Source organism: Anabrus simplex, chromosome 1 (assembly GCF_040414725.1).
Source record: "Anabrus simplex isolate iqAnaSimp1 chromosome 1, ASM4041472v1, whole genome shotgun sequence".
NCBI lineage: Eukaryota > Metazoa > Arthropoda > Insecta > Orthoptera > Tettigoniidae > Anabrus > Anabrus simplex.
The window spans coordinates 719,089,750-719,108,936 of record NC_090265.1 but is presented as its reverse complement, the minus strand read 5'-3'; the positions used below and the strand labels follow the sequence as shown (position 1 = coordinate 719,108,936).

At 39.7% G+C, this 19,187-nt stretch overlaps 2 protein-coding genes across 3 annotated transcripts in view; one reads left to right on the top strand and one right to left on the bottom strand.

Annotated features, from left to right (window-relative positions):
* Positions 1–13,273, bottom strand: part of LOC136857410 (type 1 phosphatidylinositol 4,5-bisphosphate 4-phosphatase) — a 66,464-nt gene extending 53,191 nt beyond the window's left edge. The window contains exons 1-2 of the mRNA XM_067136060.2: positions 12,953–13,273; positions 12,563–12,729 (exon numbers count right to left, since the gene is read on the bottom strand). Coding sequence (XP_066992161.1) covers positions 12,563–12,729; positions 12,953–13,046 — 261 coding nt within the window. The 5' untranslated portion in view covers positions 13,047–13,273. The remainder of the gene's footprint in view (positions 1–12,562; positions 12,730–12,952) is intronic.
* A 117-nt stretch (positions 13,274–13,390) lies between these two features.
* LOC136857407 (WW domain-binding protein 11) overlaps positions 13,391–19,187 on the top strand; it is a 97,716-nt gene continuing 91,919 nt past the window's right edge. The window contains exons 1-2 of one of the 2 annotated variants that reach the window (XM_067136056.2): positions 13,391–13,758; positions 13,877–14,002. In XM_067136056.2, coding sequence (XP_066992157.1) covers positions 13,695–13,758; positions 13,877–14,002 — 190 coding nt within the window. In that variant the 5' untranslated portion in view covers positions 13,391–13,694. Of the gene's footprint in view, positions 13,759–13,876; positions 14,003–19,187 lie in introns of those variants that run through there. The other variant, XM_067136057.2, reaches the window with a different exon arrangement.

Below are 19,187 nucleotides of genomic sequence, written 5' to 3'. Positions count from 1 at the left end.
AAACTACGCACAGAAACGATGTTAACAACACGCGAACCACACAATAACAAACTCATTCTTTCGTTCCGATTAACTGAGTCGCTAACACGCACTAGCCCCTCTAGCTTGCAGTACGACTCCCATCCCAAATCTCCAGCTGTATGAGGCACACACGCTGCTGTGGTGAGCAGGAAACAATACATGAAGGCGATGGACAAAACACAAAAAATAAAGCATCAAAAAAATACACTTGAAAATGAGGCTGCATAATTTACACAAGCACATAAGAATTTATCCTTTATCCTAGGGAAAGAATATTGACCATACTGGAGGTTATAAAACCAAACCCCATGACGCAACTAACCGAAGTGCCATGGACCACCAAGCGACCACTGCTCAGCCCAAACGCCTGCAGATTACGAGGTGTCATGTGGTCAGCACAACGGATCCTCTCTACCGTTATTCTTGGCTTTCTAGACTGGGGCTGCCATCACACCGTCAGATAGCTCCTCAATTGTAATCACATAGACGAGTGGACCTTGAACCAGCCCTCAGATGTAGTTAAAAATCCTTGACCTGGCTGGGAATCAAACTCGGGGCCTCCGGGTAAGAGGCAGGCACGCTACCCCTACACTGCAGGTTATACTGGCCAAAAATAGGAAGTTAAAATAAATCGGAAAATCAGAAGGGTAGTTAAAAAATGGGACGTTTCTGGGTAAATCGGAAGGGTTGGCAGGTATGTAAACCTAAGTATCAAATTTTCTGATTAAAAGTGAAAGAATGAAAGAAAGGGGAGGCTCTGGCGTGTTAGATTGTCTTTGATGATGTTGATTTCTTTTGTTGATATATTTGAACACATGTTCGTGATGTCGAATGGACACATTATGTGGTAAGGTGAAATTTCAAACTTTTGTAGTTTTTTAAAGGGGATTTGCTATCGAATCTATAATGTTTTGTAAGGAAATTATTAATAAATTGTGAGACTTTATATGTCAGACTATTTTTAAAGTTAATTATGGGTCTGATGAGAATATATATATTATTAAGTTTACAGCTCAAGACTAAGTAGATAAAATCCTAAACTTTTGACATCCCCATCATTTGTGATGACAATAGGTTATATACAAGATGCATCAAAAACTAACCTTTTCACCTATTACAACAAAAACTATGCACAGAAACTATGTTAAATCGCGAACAACACAATAACAAACTCATTATTTTGCTCCGATCAACTGAGTCGCCAGCACACGCTAATCTCTCTAGCTTGCAGTATGACTGCCGTCCCGAATCCCCAGCTGTATGAGGCGCACACGCTGTGGTGAGCAGGAAACACAATACACGAAGGCGACGGATGAAACATTTCCAACATAATCAAAAGGACTTTATAATAGATTTTATATGAGCAAGTGTTAACAAGGAACTTTTTTTTTACGTTATTAATACATCAGCTTCAATAGGTTTTTAAGAACACTAGGCCTACTAGACCAACAAACAATATCTAAGAGACTGACATTTTCCATAGATGTGAATGTGAGAACATACCCTTTTAGAGAACATACTTTCACAAACACATTATGGACATTAGTGAATAACATTTCTGTTAAGTATTCAGTGTTTATGACAAAACTTTTTTTTTGCTAGTGGCTTTACGTCGCACAAGTCTTATGGCGACGATGGGATAGGAAAGGGCTAGGAGTGGGAAGGAAGCAGCCGTGGCCTTAAGGTACAGCCTGCTGTGAAAATGGGAAACCACGGAAAACCATCTTCAGGGCTGCTGACAGTGGGATTCAAACCCACTATCTCCCGGATGCAAACTCACAGCTGCGCGCCCTTAACCGCACGGTCAATTCACCCGGTAAACTAAATTTTAGTGTGAAGTGTGAACTTTTAAAGAATTTTATATATGTTCTTTTTGTATGTATGTTATAAGTTTTTAAGTTTTCGTTTGTCAGTTTAAGGGGTCCTAAAGAGACCAAAACTAGTCCTAAAGTAATAAAACAGGCTATTTAATACAACTGATAATGCGTTGGGGTGGAACATCCTTTAAGGGACCTTCAATGAAATTAGGAAATCAACAACATGGAACATGAAAATCAAATGATATTACACTGCCATACCTGCCAAGTATTCCGTTTTTTCCGTAAAATGTACGGATTTTCAGTGTGTTTTATGGTAGTACGGATGAACGTTATTGTACGGATTTTGTATATCTGCATTTTTTTTCACTTTCTACAGTCAAATCTGATTTCTTTGACTTTCGATAGTAGCTGGTAATACGAGATGCAGTGTTTGAAATTCAACCGGTATATGTATCGATAATCAGTGCTTTTGTCACCTATTCGACCTCCACCCCTACTTTTGATTTTGAAGAAAAGAAATCAATGAAAAGTAGCATGCTGTGAATTTACATCTAACAACTTTAGCAACTGCTTCCTAGCAGCTGAAAGGCTTTGTTGTGTGTGAATATGAGTAATATGGGCGGTAGTTTTGAAAATCACGGAATTGTGCAACGAATTTGTAAGCGATTTAGTATATTTAGTGGTGTCCGCAATGAGTTCAAATAAAAAAACGATATTACCAACCTGTTATGAAGGCATATTCTGCTGAATTTCTTTGTTTTATATGGAAAGACGAAACATTTGCATTCTGTTCCATGTGCTTGTGTGATATAAACGTTTCTCACAGAGGAAGAACAGAATTAGTAAATCACATTAAATCTGTTAAACACGTCTCCAATACAAAATTGGAGGATGGCAGTCAGAATTTTTTTTTTTTACCACTTCCGGATCCGACCTTGATTTAGTAAGAGCAGAATGCTTGTCCACTTCATTATTAATTGAACATAATATCCTGTTAGCTGCTGCCGATCATGCTGGTGCTCTGTTTAGGAAAATTTGTGGAGCTGATGGTGTTCTTAAGTATGATAGGATAGCATTAGCTTTCTGTTCTGACTCAACTGCACAGCAATGCTGAGTGTAAATGTGTGTTCAGCTTGGTGAAAAGGAACCAAAATCAGTTTAGGTCCTCAATGTCAAATGAAATTCTGGATTCTATTTCTGTTTTAGAAACCAGAAGTACTGGTCCATGTTACACAAATAGTTTTCCTCCAGAATTTCTGAAGAAATAAAAGAAACCAAATCATCTCCATCTGTCCTCTCCAACCTGTGATGAATAATAGCCTGCTTACTGTGAACTTGACAGAATTTTGTAAACAAGTATACATGTTTAGTTTAATTTTGATGGCGACATTCATACTGTCAGCCGTAAGTTTAAAGTGCATAAAAACACTGTACTGTGTGAACTGTTTCCAGTGTTAAGTGAAAATAGATAAGCACTCATCAAGATGTAACTTTGTTTAAGAAAGTAACTTCAGGGGTGATCATAACATGTATTTGACTTGTATCAGTATTGTAATTCCTCCCCCCCCTTTCACTATGTCTTAAGACTTTGCAACACGTGAGCATGTCGTCAAAAATTTTCCACTTTAAGATCTTATGGAATTCTCTTTGGGAAAGTTGGCAGGTATGCTCTCCATTCGCGGAATATTTTGTAAATTCCTTTTCAGCAATATCTGGAAGAAAACATTTATTACTTTTTCTACTGTAGCACATGGCTATTTCATGAAGTGTGTTTTTGTGCAATTTTAGTAGGCTATACTACAAATTTTTGCTGTACAAGCAGAGAAACATATTTCTCAAGGCTAAAGGTACTGAGAAATTAAGGGGAAAATATGTGTCATTGATGTGATGCTACACAACCACTATAAAGGCAAACTGCTGAAGTCTTAAGTGACCTCCCCAACTAAAATCTTACAGCAGATGTCTAACAAACGAGTTGAAATGGTATACTGAACTCCAAATGGACTGCAATCCTCAGTAGAAGGCTTATCATCCAAGGGGTTGAAAGATCAGAAAGCATGCTTTGATTGTATTCTTAATATGAACTGAAGAGTAACATGTTCCCTCCCATTATAGGGCATCAGCTAAGTTACTGCAGCACTTTTGCAGCAGAGACATCTAGGCGCGATTGCAGTGTCATTTGTTTCTCCATCACAGATTTCTCGCAGTGGACATGATCAAGTGGTGCACAACCCTGCCAACTTACGAACTAGTGGTGCACATTGTTAAGTGAAAGCATGCTGGCTAGCGACAGAGCCATTGGTCTGGATTTGTTAGGTCCAGCTAGTGACAAGAGCCACTGGTCTGGATTGGTTAGGTCCAGCTAGTGACAAGAGCCACTGGTCTGGATTGGTTAGGTCCAGCTAGTGACAAGAGCCACTGGTCTGGATTGGTTAGGTTAGATCCGGCTAGTGACAGCCACTGGTCTGGTTAGGTCCACATAGTGACAAAGCCATTGGTCTGGTTTGACTAGTGACAGAGCCACTGGTCTGGATTTGTTAGGTCCAGCTAGTGACAAAGCCATTGGTCTGGTTTGGTTAGGTCCGGCTAGTGACAAGAGCCACTGGTCTGGATTGGTTAGATCCGGCTAGTGACAAGAGCCATTAGTCCGGAGTGATTAGATCCGGCTAGTGACAAGAGCCATTAGTCTGGAGTGATTAGATCCAGCTAGTGACAGAGCCAGTCTGGAGTGATTAGGTCCAGCTAGTGACAGAGCCATTAGTCTGGAGTGGTTAGGTCCAGCTAGTGACAGAGCCATTAGTCTGGAGTGGTTAGGTCCAGCTAGTGACAGAGCCATTAGTCTGTATTGGTTAGGTCCCAGACTTTATTGGCAATGAAATTGAGTCTGGGGGTAGCAGCTGCGAAATGTTTTACATGCGCCTAGTATCTCTTCAAAAATAAAATGGGAACAAGAAATAACATTAAATTCATTAACTTGTCGTATGTTTTCTTTTTCAGATGGTTTATAAATTTATTTATGCAAATTAGTTTTGGCAGACTGAAGGGGACAACAGTTATGAATTGACTGAGTCGAAATTCAACAGAAGATGCTTGAGGTATCACAAATTAGTTAGGTCCACCTGTCAATACAACTGATTATACAACTAGTATATATTGCTTACTAATTCATACCATCATCGTAGATGTTTCGAGAAATTATTCTGTTCTTCAGCGATAATTAAAAAAAAAGAAAAACATTAAATACATTTCATTTTGGTTCCATATTGACAATTATGTTACAAAATTTGAAGAAACTAGTATAAATGTTCCATCTAGTCAATGCATGAATTCATTGCATTGAATAATGAATATATAATATAATAGCTGGAAATTTTATAATGTCCGATAACGCACCAACTATATTGGTAAGAAATAGAACTATTGAGATTTTAATGTTTTAAAATAGATATTTTATTTTACGGTTTTATGTGCATGTGTAATTCAAGCATCTCCTTAGTGATTTTGACAATTTTATGATCACTAAAGAAGAGAACAAATGATTTGAAAACTGCAAACGAAGGGCATAAAAATGAAAGACTCCCTAGCCCCACAATCTCAATATAGTCTAGGTTGGAAGAGAGATTTGACCAGGTGGCAGGCATGCTACTCCTATATCACGAGGCCGGCTAACATTGTGTATCACAAACAAAAAGAACTGTTAAGTGAACAAACAAAAAATGGGAACTGAATTTTAGAAACAAATACATTAATGAGCGTTTGTCGTTGGTGTATGGTAGGACTAATTAGTCACATGTGACTTTTACACTATAAATTAGTGATGGGATATTTGATTCATTTGATTCCGTTTAAGTTACTGAATCAATACAGTGATCCAATTCAAGGCGCATTAGAGTCATCATTCCCATTACATATGTTCAGTGTGTATAGCATTCAATGCTTGCTGCTGCAATCGGGTCTTCGATCTATAAACTTCTTTCCTATGTGTCAACTAGTTTTCAGATTCAGAAAAGCCTTTTCCCTCTAGTGACAAGTCCATTAAATAAGCATACAGAATTACATGAGGCTGGTACCGAGCTTGATAGCTGCAGTCGCTTAAGTGCGGCCAGTATCCAATATTCGGGAGATAGTGGGTTTGAACCCCACTGTCGGCAGCCTTGAGGATGGTTTTCAGTGGTTTCCCATTTTCACACCAGGCAAATGCTGGGGCTGTACCTTAATTAAGGTCATGCGGCTACTTCCTTCCCAGTCCCCTTTCCTGTTCCATCATCGCCATAAGACCTATCTGTATCGGTGCAACGTAAAACCAATAGAAAAAAAAATTACACGAGGCTGGACAGGAAACACGAGTCTGTTACAAGCAGAAAACAATGCCATACCCAGCTATGTGCCTTAGAGGATATCTCCAAGCGACAGGAGTATGAGAATAAGTTGAGCGAAAAATTCATACAGGAGCAAAATCACAGAGGTATGTGGAACGTGGAAGACAAATGGAAGGTGATGAAAGAGATGATTAACCAGGTAGCTACAGAGGTGTGCAGGATCAGCAGCAGTCAAAGAAAATAGAAGACAGACAAGATGGTGGAGCAAAATGTTAAGTGGTGGCAGCCAAGAAGAAAGCATGGAAAAGCTATATGAAATCCAAAAGTAAGGAAGACAAATATACAACTAAGAAATGCAGCAGGGAGGGCAGTCAAGGAAGCTAAAAAGGAATCCTGGGAACTGTCAGAAGGGAAATAGAAGAAAGTTATAAGGAAAACCAAAGAAAGTTCTGGCATGTGGTGTAGAGCTTGAAGGGAAAAAGGGGAAAGAAAATCAGAAACATTAAGGATAAAAATAACAGGCTGAAAATCAACATAAAGGACATCCTGGAAGTGTGAAGCTAATATTACTCTGAAACCTTCAAGGAAAGCAATAGAAAGGTGGGCATGATAGCAATGAAAGAGGATAACAGTGGAGAGAGAGAAAAGGAAAAAGGTATTAGATTGAAGGGAGTGCACGAGGCAATTAAGGTTACCAAGTCTGGTAAAACAGCAGGCTGGAATAATATTCACCTAGAGTATGTGAAATTTGGAGGAAGAGAACTAGAGAAATGGATCTGGGATCTCTTCAAGTTTTGTTGGGGACTGAGAAAATACCAGAAGATTGGGAGCAGAACATCATAGTTCCCATTCACAAGATTGTCATAATTACAGAGCGATATGCTTAGCATCAGTTTTCCAGAAGTTATATCCAACTATAATAGAGAAGAGACTTAGAGAGCAAGTGGAGAAAGAACTGGAAGAAGAACAGGCTAGATTTAGACCCCATTGGCAAACAAGATTGGATCTTTTGTTTGAGAAATGCAGCAGAAAAGATCCTAAATCGGGAAGGAGAACTATTTGCAGCATTTATTGATTTGAAGTCTGCATTTGACAGAGTGCCAAGAGAAGAGCATGGATGGCTTTACAGAAGGCACATATTACTCCCAAACTGACTAGGGTGATTAAAAGCTAGGGTGATTGAAAGTATATACATGATGGTTATAAGTATAGTGAGGATAAATGGTCAAACCTCAAAGGAATTTGCAATGGAAAGAGGTGTCAAGCAAGGTGACTGTCTTAGTCACACCTCTCTTTATAATATTCATGGATCAAGTTATTAAACAACGTAAGAGGCGAACATGTAAAGCTGGAAATTTCAAGATAAGATCAGTGTGGATACAGGCATTGAAATGAAATGATGTACGGCTTTTAGTGTCCGAGGACATGTTCGGCTCGCCAGGTGCAGGTCTTTCGATTTGAATCCTGAAGGCGACCTGCGCGTCGCGATGAGGATGAAATGATGAAGGCAACACATACACCCAGCCCCCGTGCCAGCAAAATTAACAAATGATGGTTAAAATTCTCGACCTAGCCGGGAATTGAACCCGGGACCCTTGTGACCAAAAGCCAGTACGCTAACCATTTAGCCATGGAGCCGGACGATATGGGCACTAGTCTACGCAGATAATATCACTTTCGGCAACAGATACAGATAAATTACAGAAGGCAGTGATTGAATGGGGGTGCGCACTCCAAGGTAGGGAGATGGAAGTTAATGTTAGTAAAAGTAAAGTTATACACCTTACTAGGAAAGAACAAAAGGACCTTAACGTCGAGTGGCAGAAGCAGATTTTAGAACAGGTTCAGTAGTTTGAATATTTAGGCAGCATCATAACAGCAGATGGGAAAGTGGATTCTGAAATAAATCACAGAATCAATAAAGCTAACAATCTATATAATAATAATAATAATAATAATAATAATAATAATAATAATAATACCATCAGAAGAAAGAGAGGAGTTACCAGGAAAACAAAAATAAGAATATACAAATCAGTATATCTTCCAGTGCTGACTTATGGATCTGAAAGCTGGACACTGCAGAGTAATTTAGAGAACAGACTCACTGCCACAAAAATTAAGTATTTGCATAAAACAGTTGAAAGGACAAGGAGGGATATGGTTAGAAATACTAAGATAAGGGAAGAGTGTCTTAACCAAGAACCACTGATTAATTTGAATGAAAAAAAAAAGGAACTTATATGGTTGGGGTACCTGTTGGTGAGGGTGGAAGAGGAAAGGAAGCCTAAAATATTCTAAGCAAGACCAGAGGGAAAAGACTCCAGCAGAATAGAGAAGATTGGCACTGGACTGGACTTCATATGGGAAGTGGCTGAAGGACCTGACGCCTGCGAGGGCATAAAGGGAAAAGAGAAAGATGATTTCAATTTGTAACTAGTCAAGTTAGCAGCAGTGGTGATAGATTTTAAAAAATAATAATAATGCAAAGCGATATTTGCTTTTTAGTATATAGCCTTTAGGACTGCTCACTAACAAGTTTATCCGAGCGAAGCCCTGCTTAGCAGGAGGCTATTGCCTTTAAGGGATTTCGAAGGCTAGATTTAGATTTAGCCGTATGAGCAGAGCACTAAAAGAGATTTCTCAAACTCTCCTAATGTTCAGTTGCCTCTTACATTTAGAAGCAGAGATAAAGCAGTGAATACATTTTTTTTTTTTTTTTTTTTTTTTTTTTTTTTTTTTTTTTTTTTACAACTTGCTTTACGTCACACTGACACAGATAAGTCTTATGGTGACGATGGGATGGGAAAGGCCTAGGAATGGGAAGGAAGCGGCCGTGGCCTTAAGGTACAGCCCCAGCATTTGCCCGGTGTGAAAATGGGAAACCACTGAAAACCACCTTCAGGGCTGCCGGCAGTGGGGTTCGAACCCACTATTTCCCGAATACCATCAATTTGTCTGGCTCTGTGGCTAAATAGTTAGCATGAAGGCCTTCGGTACATGGGGTCCCAGTTTGATTCTGGAATGTCTGGGATGGATTCTCAATAGATTCCTCTGGCTCAGGGACTGGGTCGGGCCCCACTTTAGCAGACATGCAGGTCACCCATGGGAATCAACTCAAAGACCTGCACCAGATATTTCTGGAGGCCGTACACCATTATCATCATCAATCAAGCGGCTTTATCCTTCATATATCTGAATCTTCATGTCCACTGCATTCAGCAAAAACCACTAAAGCCACTGTGCACTCCAATAACAGAGGTGATGTCGCTGTGCAACAGGCAAGAGAAACAAGTCCAAGATTGCTGTATTTTCACATCGTGACTAGCTTCGCGAACACTGATGAATGTACATAATTGCAATCGATAACGACTGCACCAAGCTATGAGATTCTGAAGGTGATCGTGATCAGATACAGAGAAAGAAATTTCAATCTGTAAAAAAATCAGTCTGCAGTGATAAGAATCCAAGGCTATGAAAAGAAGCAGCAATCCAGAAGGGAGTGAGGTAAGGTTGCAGTTTGTCTCCTCTCCGTTTCAATATTTACATAGAAAAGGTGATAAAGGAAATCAAAAAGGAGTTTGGAATAGGAATCTCAATCCAAGGAGAGGAAACCAAAACTCAGATTTGCCAATCATATTGTTGCTCTGTCTGAATATGCAGAAGATCTGGATAAATTGCTGAATGATATGGGTACAGACTAAGAGAAGGAGTACAAGACGAAAATTGATGATATTTGCTTTACGTCCCACTAACTACTTTTACGGTCTTCAGAGACGCCGAAGTGCTGGAATTTAGTCCCGCAGGAGTTCGTTTATATGCCAGTAAATCTACCGACACGAGGCTGTCGTATTTGAGCACCTTCAAATACCACCGGACTGAGCCAGGATCGAACCTGCCAAGAAGATGAAAATAAATAAATCCAATCCAAAAGTAATGGAGTACAGTCAAATGAAGTCAGGCGATGCAGGAAATATTAGCGGTTAGGAAATGAAGTCTTTGTAGTCGATCGATATTGTTACTTTGGTAGCAGAATAACTAATGATGGCAGAAGCAAGGACATAAAATGCAGACTAGCACAAGTGAGGAAGGCCTTTCTTAAGAAAAGAAATATGCTCACTTCAAACAATGATATAGGAATTAAAAGGACCTTTTGGAGACTTTCGTCTTGAGCATGGCATTGTATGGAAGTGAAAGATGGATAATAACTATTGTTCGTTCCATGAGCATTGTATGGAAGTGAAAGATGGATAATTATTGTTCATTCCATGTTAAGAAATTAGTATTGCTCTTATGACAAGAAGGTTCCCATATTAAACGGCTCTGCTCAACAGCATCATGAGAAAACCGTTTCATATATATTGATGAAACTCTGTACTTAAGTTCAAAATGAAAGAAGGAAGAAAATAAGCTGCAAATTATTTTTTTTAAATATAGGTAGGGGTTGTAGGCTGGGGGCTTATTTCAATTTTTACAGCAACGTGGATAAGCTACTGCACGTACAAAACCTCAGTATTGAAGTTCAAGGCAAACTGGGAGAAAATAAATAATATTTATAGGCTTGGGGTGGGCGATGCGGTTAATTGTATTTAATAAAATTGCCAAGGTAACACCATGTACTACTGTGTCGTCACATCATCCCCACACAAAGAATGGTAACAATCAAATGTGCTTCTGAAAAAGTGGTAAAAATGTGGCAAAAATTAAATGCGCTTAAGAAACAAAAGCTAAATAACAAAACCAAGCAGAATTTCTGTATCAGTACAAGTTATGCCGTGATGGATCGCTGCACACCTCAGCATCAAAATCTTGAGTAACAACTGCTGTACATTACAAGAATAAGCTGCCGGCGATTCACAGCGTAACGGATTAGGCCTAACCCAAACCACACCAGAGCAACTCAGAAGAAAAGACTTCTTCAGTTGGTTTTTGAGGGAATCGTAAGCAGAAAAAACGGCAGGGGTAGACCAAGGTATGAATATAATGAACAGATTAGAGTATTACTCGCGCAACTTTTAGCGATACCTGGTGTTACAGGGTGGGGAGTAAGGAGGGAGCTCTTCCGGTTCCGATAATACTACCAACTGAATGGAAATGAAATCTGAATTGAATCGATAATATGATCGATCGATATGAATTTTCTAAACCTTTATTATCTTAAGCCAACAACTGTGTCACACACACACATAACATTTCTTGATGCAAATCTTGTTCCTAGCATGAATTGTATAGTTTGGCTTTGCTGAGTAAACAACAACAGTACTAGTACATAAAATGTACGCCAGAGGTCTCATGGCAATGCATAAGCGATTCGTAGTTTGTGTTTCAAAGGTTGCTAATACGAATCTCGAAGATAACCGAGGTCTACCAATTCAGCACTAGAGAGTCCAGGTATCACTAAAAGCTGTGCAAGTAATAGATATAGCATAGGATAGGATGACATGGAGTGCTGCATCAAATCAGTCTATGGGCTGACCCAAACACACCTAACAGCATTTAAGGGTGTCTATATATAAACTACCAACAACAGTTTTTTTTGTTTTGTTTTTTACCCGAACCAAAAGAACAGTACACATTTCAATCATCTGACCCAACAGGTTGTGTCAGGAGTGTTCAGTAATAGCAAAAGTGCAACTAAATACTGCTGATTTGTCTTCCTTTTTCCTGTGCTTAGCCAGGTTTCTTCTTATCTTGTACTTCCCATACCAAGACTAAAGATCTGTCAGTATGATACTGGAATGAACATGGAAGTCTGCCCTCCCAAGGTGGGAAGCAGAAATATGCTTGTCAGGGGCTGAGTAGAAATGGATGTATGCATAACTGTGATTGCTGAGAACCTATCTACTTCAAAACTGCAGTATAAGAAGATTGGGATAGTGCCCTTGTCCTCTAGCATTTTCATGTTTGTCTCCTCTGCTCTTTCTGATGACCCTCTTCCCACTCGACTTATTTTGTTTACCCTATTTTGTGATCCCTTTTATGTTGTTCTCTTTTTATATATTACCAGATATCAAGTCTGGATATTAAACAGGTTCATTTAATGAAAACTGTTAATATTGTTACAGCTGTCAGAGTCATAAGTCATCTGAGGTTAGAATATGTGCTATAAAGTTATAATTTACATCGTTCTTTTAGTCACTATATAGGCCTAGAGTAAATGTATTAGATCTAGATGTGAAATTCAGATCAGATTCACAAGCAGCCAACTGATGTCTGTGAAAAAATGTTAAAACATTAATTCAGCCTGAATACTTAGTAAAATTAATATAATGTTATAAACTGGAAACAGAAAATTCTGTGGCTATTAAGGACAACACATGAGATGTTGAAGTTATATAATCCATCCGCTAGAAATAATATATTCAAAAACGTGCTCGTTATATAACGTACGGTTCAACTTACAGTTGCCTCATTGCACTGGGAACACTTGACAACATGTTGGCTTCGCTTCCCAGAGATGTCAATCAGCGACTGACAAATGCGGCATGTGACCATAGGTACTCTGCTAGCGGCAGAATAAGGAGGGGGCAATTCATCAGGCCCAATTGGTGATACTGTAGCATGTTGGCCTACGAACAAACATTATTAACCACAATAAACTTTTAAAGTTAACAGCACAACCCATTAAGAATAACTTCTTTGGAAGTTAATCCACATATCTTTGTATGAATACCTGTGAGTCACTGAGCTAAGTACAAGGTTCAATTCGCGAACTTCCAACAATTTATGGCCAGTATAAAAGTGGAAAAGCATGTTTTATATGTATGACAAAGCCTTGTTAATTTAGCTTACCTGCGTCGTATTCAGCAGTGGTATTGTTAGAATACACTTCACGATTATCTTTTTGAAGTAAAGGCTGCCTTTCTCCGTCACCCATATCACCCATGTTTGATGACAGAAGTCAGGTCAGCTGGATTTTCTTGTTCCAATCACTAATGCTGCCAACCAACCGTATAACTAATACAATAACATGAATTCGCAGAACCTTCCCAAAGATTTCAGAAGTTACATAAGAGATGTTAAATGCATTAGCACTTTAGAGCACTATCATATACCCCGAACACTTGTGACTGAATTCCGGTAAAACCTGTCTCGCTCCTCACATCTCTCATTTTCAATTACATTTTATTGGCAATTGCATTTTGCTCTACTAGAGATTTCTAGCGGCAGGTTGCTATACTACGAACAGAAATTTTCGACAGTTCACATTCTCTTTGGTTCTAGCGATGATCACAAGAGCGAAGCATAAGCGCAAACGCTGTTTAGTTGTTATTTGTATGAAAAGTAAATAATTTCTGTACACTTTGTGGTCACGTATCGTTCACAAGTTTCTGCAATATATCTACAGGATCTACAGCAATCTTGAAATCTTCTCTCTAAGAAGGACGCTTTGTCATAGAAGTTACGTATTCCCATATGTGTTAGTAAACTTAGTAATGCTTGACAGTTTTTAATCGGAAAGAAAAACTGCTTGTTCCTGGTACTGATTTGCTTGACATTTCCTTCATACTGCTTAAAACTAACAAGCACAACCATGGGTAGAAGATCAATAAATACCACTAAAAGTGGTAAATATATGAATCCGACAGACCAAGCTAGTAAGTGCCTTTCTCCGGATATTTTTCCTAACCTAAAATGTGCCTTTGAAGTTGTCACTCTTCATTGCAAGATAACCAGCTACGGTGTAAATCTTCAACTTACACTTTTTACTTTTAGGAAAAGAGGCTCGTAAAAAAGAATTGAAGAAGAATAAAAAGCAGAGACAGATGGTGCGGGCAGCTGTTTTAAAGGGGAAGGATCCAGTCCAGCTAATAGCAGAAATGGAAAAGATTGACCAGATGGGTAAGTTTGGCATATGGATTTTCTGCTGTTCATCTGAGTCACCCACACTTGTAGCTTAAGCATTCTTCTTCATCCTCCTTAAAACCCTTTACCCTTTAGAGGGCATGGCAGCCCTGTCCTGATTTGCTGTGCTATAATGGTGTGGGTGTCTTTCTTGGAGTGTCTTACTGTTAACCTCTCCCTCCACCTCAAGCTTCTCAAAGGTGCGTGGTGTTCTTCTGGTGATAAGTCCATTGTATCAAAGGTAAGACTAGTTGATCCATTTGAGAAGTCTACTGTGGATGACTTGTCCTTCGTGCACAGACATATTGTATAGTGTTCAATCTAAGAAATCATGGAATGCATCATAAAGCCACATCTCAAAGTCCTCCGTTTTTCTCTTATTGGCCTGTTTGATGATGATGATGCTTGTTGTTTAAAGGGGCCTAACTATTGGCCTGTTTGATTATATTCGTCACAGATGCATTGATGGCAATAGGGAATATGTGGAAGTGAGCCAGCTACAGTTTTGTGTTTGTAACTGTCCAGTCCTTCCACATTCTACTCTGTATGGTCATTTTTCTCTTAATTTCATCAAAATGTCCTCCTGTGTTAGAAATTGTATATTCCAAGTAGAAAAATTTGTGGATGGCCTTGAAACTAGATATATCTTTTGCACTGGGTTGGTTGATTTGCTGTGTGTTGACAGTCGTCACCTTTGTCTTCCTTCAGTAGAAATTCAGTAAGACTACATTAGTTTTATAGCATGATAAGGATGTAATATGTTGGAAATTTTAAGTGGAATACCTTGTAGAGGAGAGATGTGTTCAGTGCGACAGTTAAGAACACACCCGCAGTCCCCCCAGAAGTAATTTTGCTTTTATAACCTAATAGAATTTATCACGCACCATAGTCCATCACCTAACTACGTACCAGCTTTTCCATTGGATGAGACACAATGGAATATAACGTCACTCCCAGCAATGAAGTAAAATAAATTCCATTACCAACCCGCGCACAAGAAATGCACAACTGCCCAGACCAGTGGAGGTGTCACGCAGGATACTGGAGGCCTAGGGCCGCTTCGCGGCTTTAACCTGGGAGCTTACGCCCCCGGACCCCCTTTGATTGATCCAGACCAATGGTCTAACCAATCCAGACCAATGGAGGTGTCATGCGGGATACGAGAGGCCTAGGGCCGCTTCGCGGCTTCTAACCTTGGGGCTTACACCCCCAGACCTCCTTTTGCTTGATCCAGACCAATGGCTTTGTCACGAGATTCGTAAATTCAAAAGTAGCGCCGCTGCACTAGGACTAGTTCCTTATATGAACAGTTGGCAGCTCCGTCCACTGGACGATCAAGCCCTTCGCAAGACCCAAGCAAGAGAGATACAAATGACAGTTTAATTGCGCCTAGATGCGTGCGCTGGAAAATGTAAGTTCTGTTCATTTTGAGACCATATTCCTTGTTAGTCAGCATCAGCTTATTCTTTGTGATAATATTTAGTTCCTATGCACTAGCAGCCAGAATCAGTGTGTCGTCAATGTACCTCAGTGGCTGCTATTCTTACCCCTTCCCAGTCCTTAAGCACTTTTCTCATTATCATATCCCTTTATCAAATGTAGCCACGTCAGTGCAAATCCGCTGTGCTAAGGAATAAGGCAGTAGCTACATAAATAAAAAATAAAGATTTTTTTGGTATAGACCCTAGTTGGAATCATCAGTGTTCTCATCATGATACAACCTTAAAAAAAGGAGTAACATGATTTATTGGCCAATAGGAATGCAAGTAGCTAGTTCAGCAATTGACAATGGCAAATGTTGCCTTCTGGGGGTGGATGGTGGGTTCAGGGACATCACAATGAACACTCTCTCTTCTAAAATGATTTTTCAAGTAAGATTTGCATAAATTCCACTTCCTAATAATGCTGCTAAGGTTGGAAGTCACAGGCTGCAATTTTACCACAATTTTTTCAACATCCACAATGATAGAATGCAGCAAGTAGAGACTGCACAGTAAGAAAGCAATATCTACAGAAGTACTGCATTTTAACGTTGTGTTTTCATTCTGCACTCATTGACAGAAGGAAGTACATACCGGCACATTGCTACCTCATTCATTTTATTGTTGGTAATCATTGTAGTAAGAAGTTGTGACAGAAATAAATTTTCCTGGTTGTTTCATAGTCAACCCTTTGCCGTTCCCATTTAAAGGCGGATGCCCGGCCATAATTACAATGTTTTCTGATAGTCATTTAAATCCCAATCGGCACAGCAGCATAAATACCACCTGTTAAAAGAAAATAACTAGAAGTCATACAAATGAAGATATAAATGTAATTTATTTTGCATTTCGTTCCTAAATGATTAGTGCATATAAATGTGCACTCACTCTAATTTTGAATATCCACATTTCGCTCCTGCTGGTATTCCAAAAAGCACCTCGTCCTGCACAGTGGTAGACCGCACTGCTTATATTTGAATGTTGTTTGTTTGCCCCTCACAGAAGCTATCCTATTTATAATTTATAAACACAGAGCACACATTTTGGCACGCTCAGATATCTTCACAAGAGAATTAAATCATTTAGGGGTGGACAGCCGATGGGTTAACTTCTTTTCCTGCCCGTACGTTTGTGAGACGTGAAGTTCCCAATCAGCTGTTGCACAAAGTTGCGCCGGAAGTTCAACTGTAAGAGCTGGTTGGTATTCATATCATAAAGAATGAATATGTTCACAATGCATGCATTGATCACTAAATGAAAATTAAATTTCCACCATTTTTTAGACGATTGCCAAACCCCGTAGTATTCTCTTTTCTGATCATTGATGTCCACGCCACCCATACGTTTTTTTGTAACTTATAACAGTACGAGGGTCTCCCACAAGTCCAACCCCTCATCTACATCATGGACGATGGGCAACATCATCAAGTAGGGAATAGCCTGTGGGGGTGAAGTACAGTGGGGACTGTGTGGGCCCCGAGACCGTTACGGTAGCTGTGAAGCCCCTACAGGAATCCTGAAAAAGATGGCGGCTAACAGGGCTCTTGTGAAGTCACGACAGGCCTAGCAAGCCGGTGATGGATATTAACCCGCTTTCAAGGAAACGGGGAATGATAAGCTGGACGGATGTAATAGACGACGACCCTGGCGAGGAACAGGATTACAAATTGGCACACTGAATATACAGACATTGACCAGAAAAGTAGAAGAGGTTGTAGACATTATGGAAAGAAGAAAACTGGATGTAATAGTGCTGGCAGAGACTAAGTGGAGGGGTGAGAGTAGGAGAAAGCTGCGAAATGGTTTTTGGTTGTACTGGATAGGAAATGGTGAGGGAAAGCGAAATGGAGTAGGAGTGGTAGTAAGAAAAAGATTGAAAGAGGAAGTAAAAGGGATAAGTGACAGAGATAAAAGTCAAAACAACAGTCAAAGAAAAACCTGGACAACTGTACATGTGTATGCTCCACAAGCAGGATGCACGCAACAAGATAAAGATAACTTTTAGGAAGAATTGGAGAGACAATTGAATGGACAAAATAACGTGGTAATGGAGGACTTGAATGCCCATGTAGGCATGGAAAGGAAGGGTTATGAGAACATGCTTGGAGTGGAAGGATGGGGAAATAGGAATAAGGGAGGAGAAAGACTACTGGATTTGCACAAAAGAAATGGGATGATGGTCGGGAACTCGTGGTTCAAAAAGAGAGAAAGCCATAAGATAACGTGGTATAGCAGTGACTGATCTAGGAAATCCATAGTAGATTACATGATCTACCACTGGGAAATAAAGAGGAATGTAAGGGTAATACCATCAGAGGCCCTAGATAGTGACCACAGACTACTGGTAATGAAACTGAGCACAATGACGGAAAGGAAGAGAACAGAGAAGCAAGAAAGACGTATCAAAATATGGAAACTGAAGGAAAAGGAAACCAAGGAAGAATATCAGGAAAAACTAAGATTGAACGTACCAACAGATGATACAAAAACAGGAGAGGAGGAATGGGGAAGGTTCAAGAGGACACTAGTAAAAACTGCAGAGGAAGTTTGTGGGGGAAGTAGTGCCAGGAAAAGATGCAAGGAGACCCCATGGTGGAATGACAGAGTCAAAGCGGCAGTTTGAAAGAAGAATAAAGCTTTCAGAGTGTGGTTTCAACAGAGGAGAACGGAGACAAGACAAGAATATAAGACAAAAAAGGAAGAAGCTAAAAAGGTTGTAACAGAGGAGAAGAAAAAATGGATGGAAAAGTGGACAAACATGATGGAAGAGGATTGCAAAGGAAATAAAAAAGTACTGTATGGAATGGTCAAGAGGAAGAGGAAAGGCATGAGGGAAGATGTTATAATGATAGGCAAAAATGGAAATGAAGTGCAGGAAATGGAGAAACTCAAAGGAATGTGGAAGGAGTATTTTGAAGAATTACTAAACCCAGAAGGATGCGCTGAGGAGGAAAGTCGAAGCAGGGAGGAAGTAAGAAATATGGAAGAAGAAAAAGACTTAACATGGGCAGAAGTGGAGCTAGCCCTGGACGAGATGAAAGGAGGGAAAGTCCCAGGGTTAGATGAAGTGAGTATTGAGATGGTGATGTCAGCAGGAAAGATAGGGAAACAGTGGCTTTATCGTGTGTTGAAAGTAATATGGAAGGAAAGGAAGACCCCTGAAGATTGGAAAAAGGGGGTAATCATACCCATTTTCAAGAAGGGGAATAGAAAAGAGTTTAATAACTATAGGAGTCGCATGGATATGCCACTGTGCAAACGTGTTTGAGAAGATCCTGGAGAATAGAATCAGAAAGAGGGTGGAAGAAAAATTAAGAGAAGAGCAGTATGGTTTCAGATCAGGAAGGTCCACAGTTGACCTTATATTCGCAGTAAGACAACTACAAGTGCATCATTATGAATGGGGTAAGCATCTTGTGATGGCCTTCGTGGACTTTGAGAAAGCTTATGACCGTGTGTGTAGAAACAAGGTATGGGAAGCCTTACAGAGAAAAGGTGTCGAGGAACAGACCGTAGAAAGAATGAAGGAGATGTACAATGAGAGAATCAGTTGTGTGAAAATAGGAGGAGAGAGAACAGGCTGGTTTGAGCAAAAAGGTGGGTTAAAGCAAGGAAGTGCTCTGTCACCTTTGCTCTTCGTAGTAACAATGGACGAGGTAATGACAAAAGTGGCAAGGAAAAATGAAAGTGATGATGTTTGC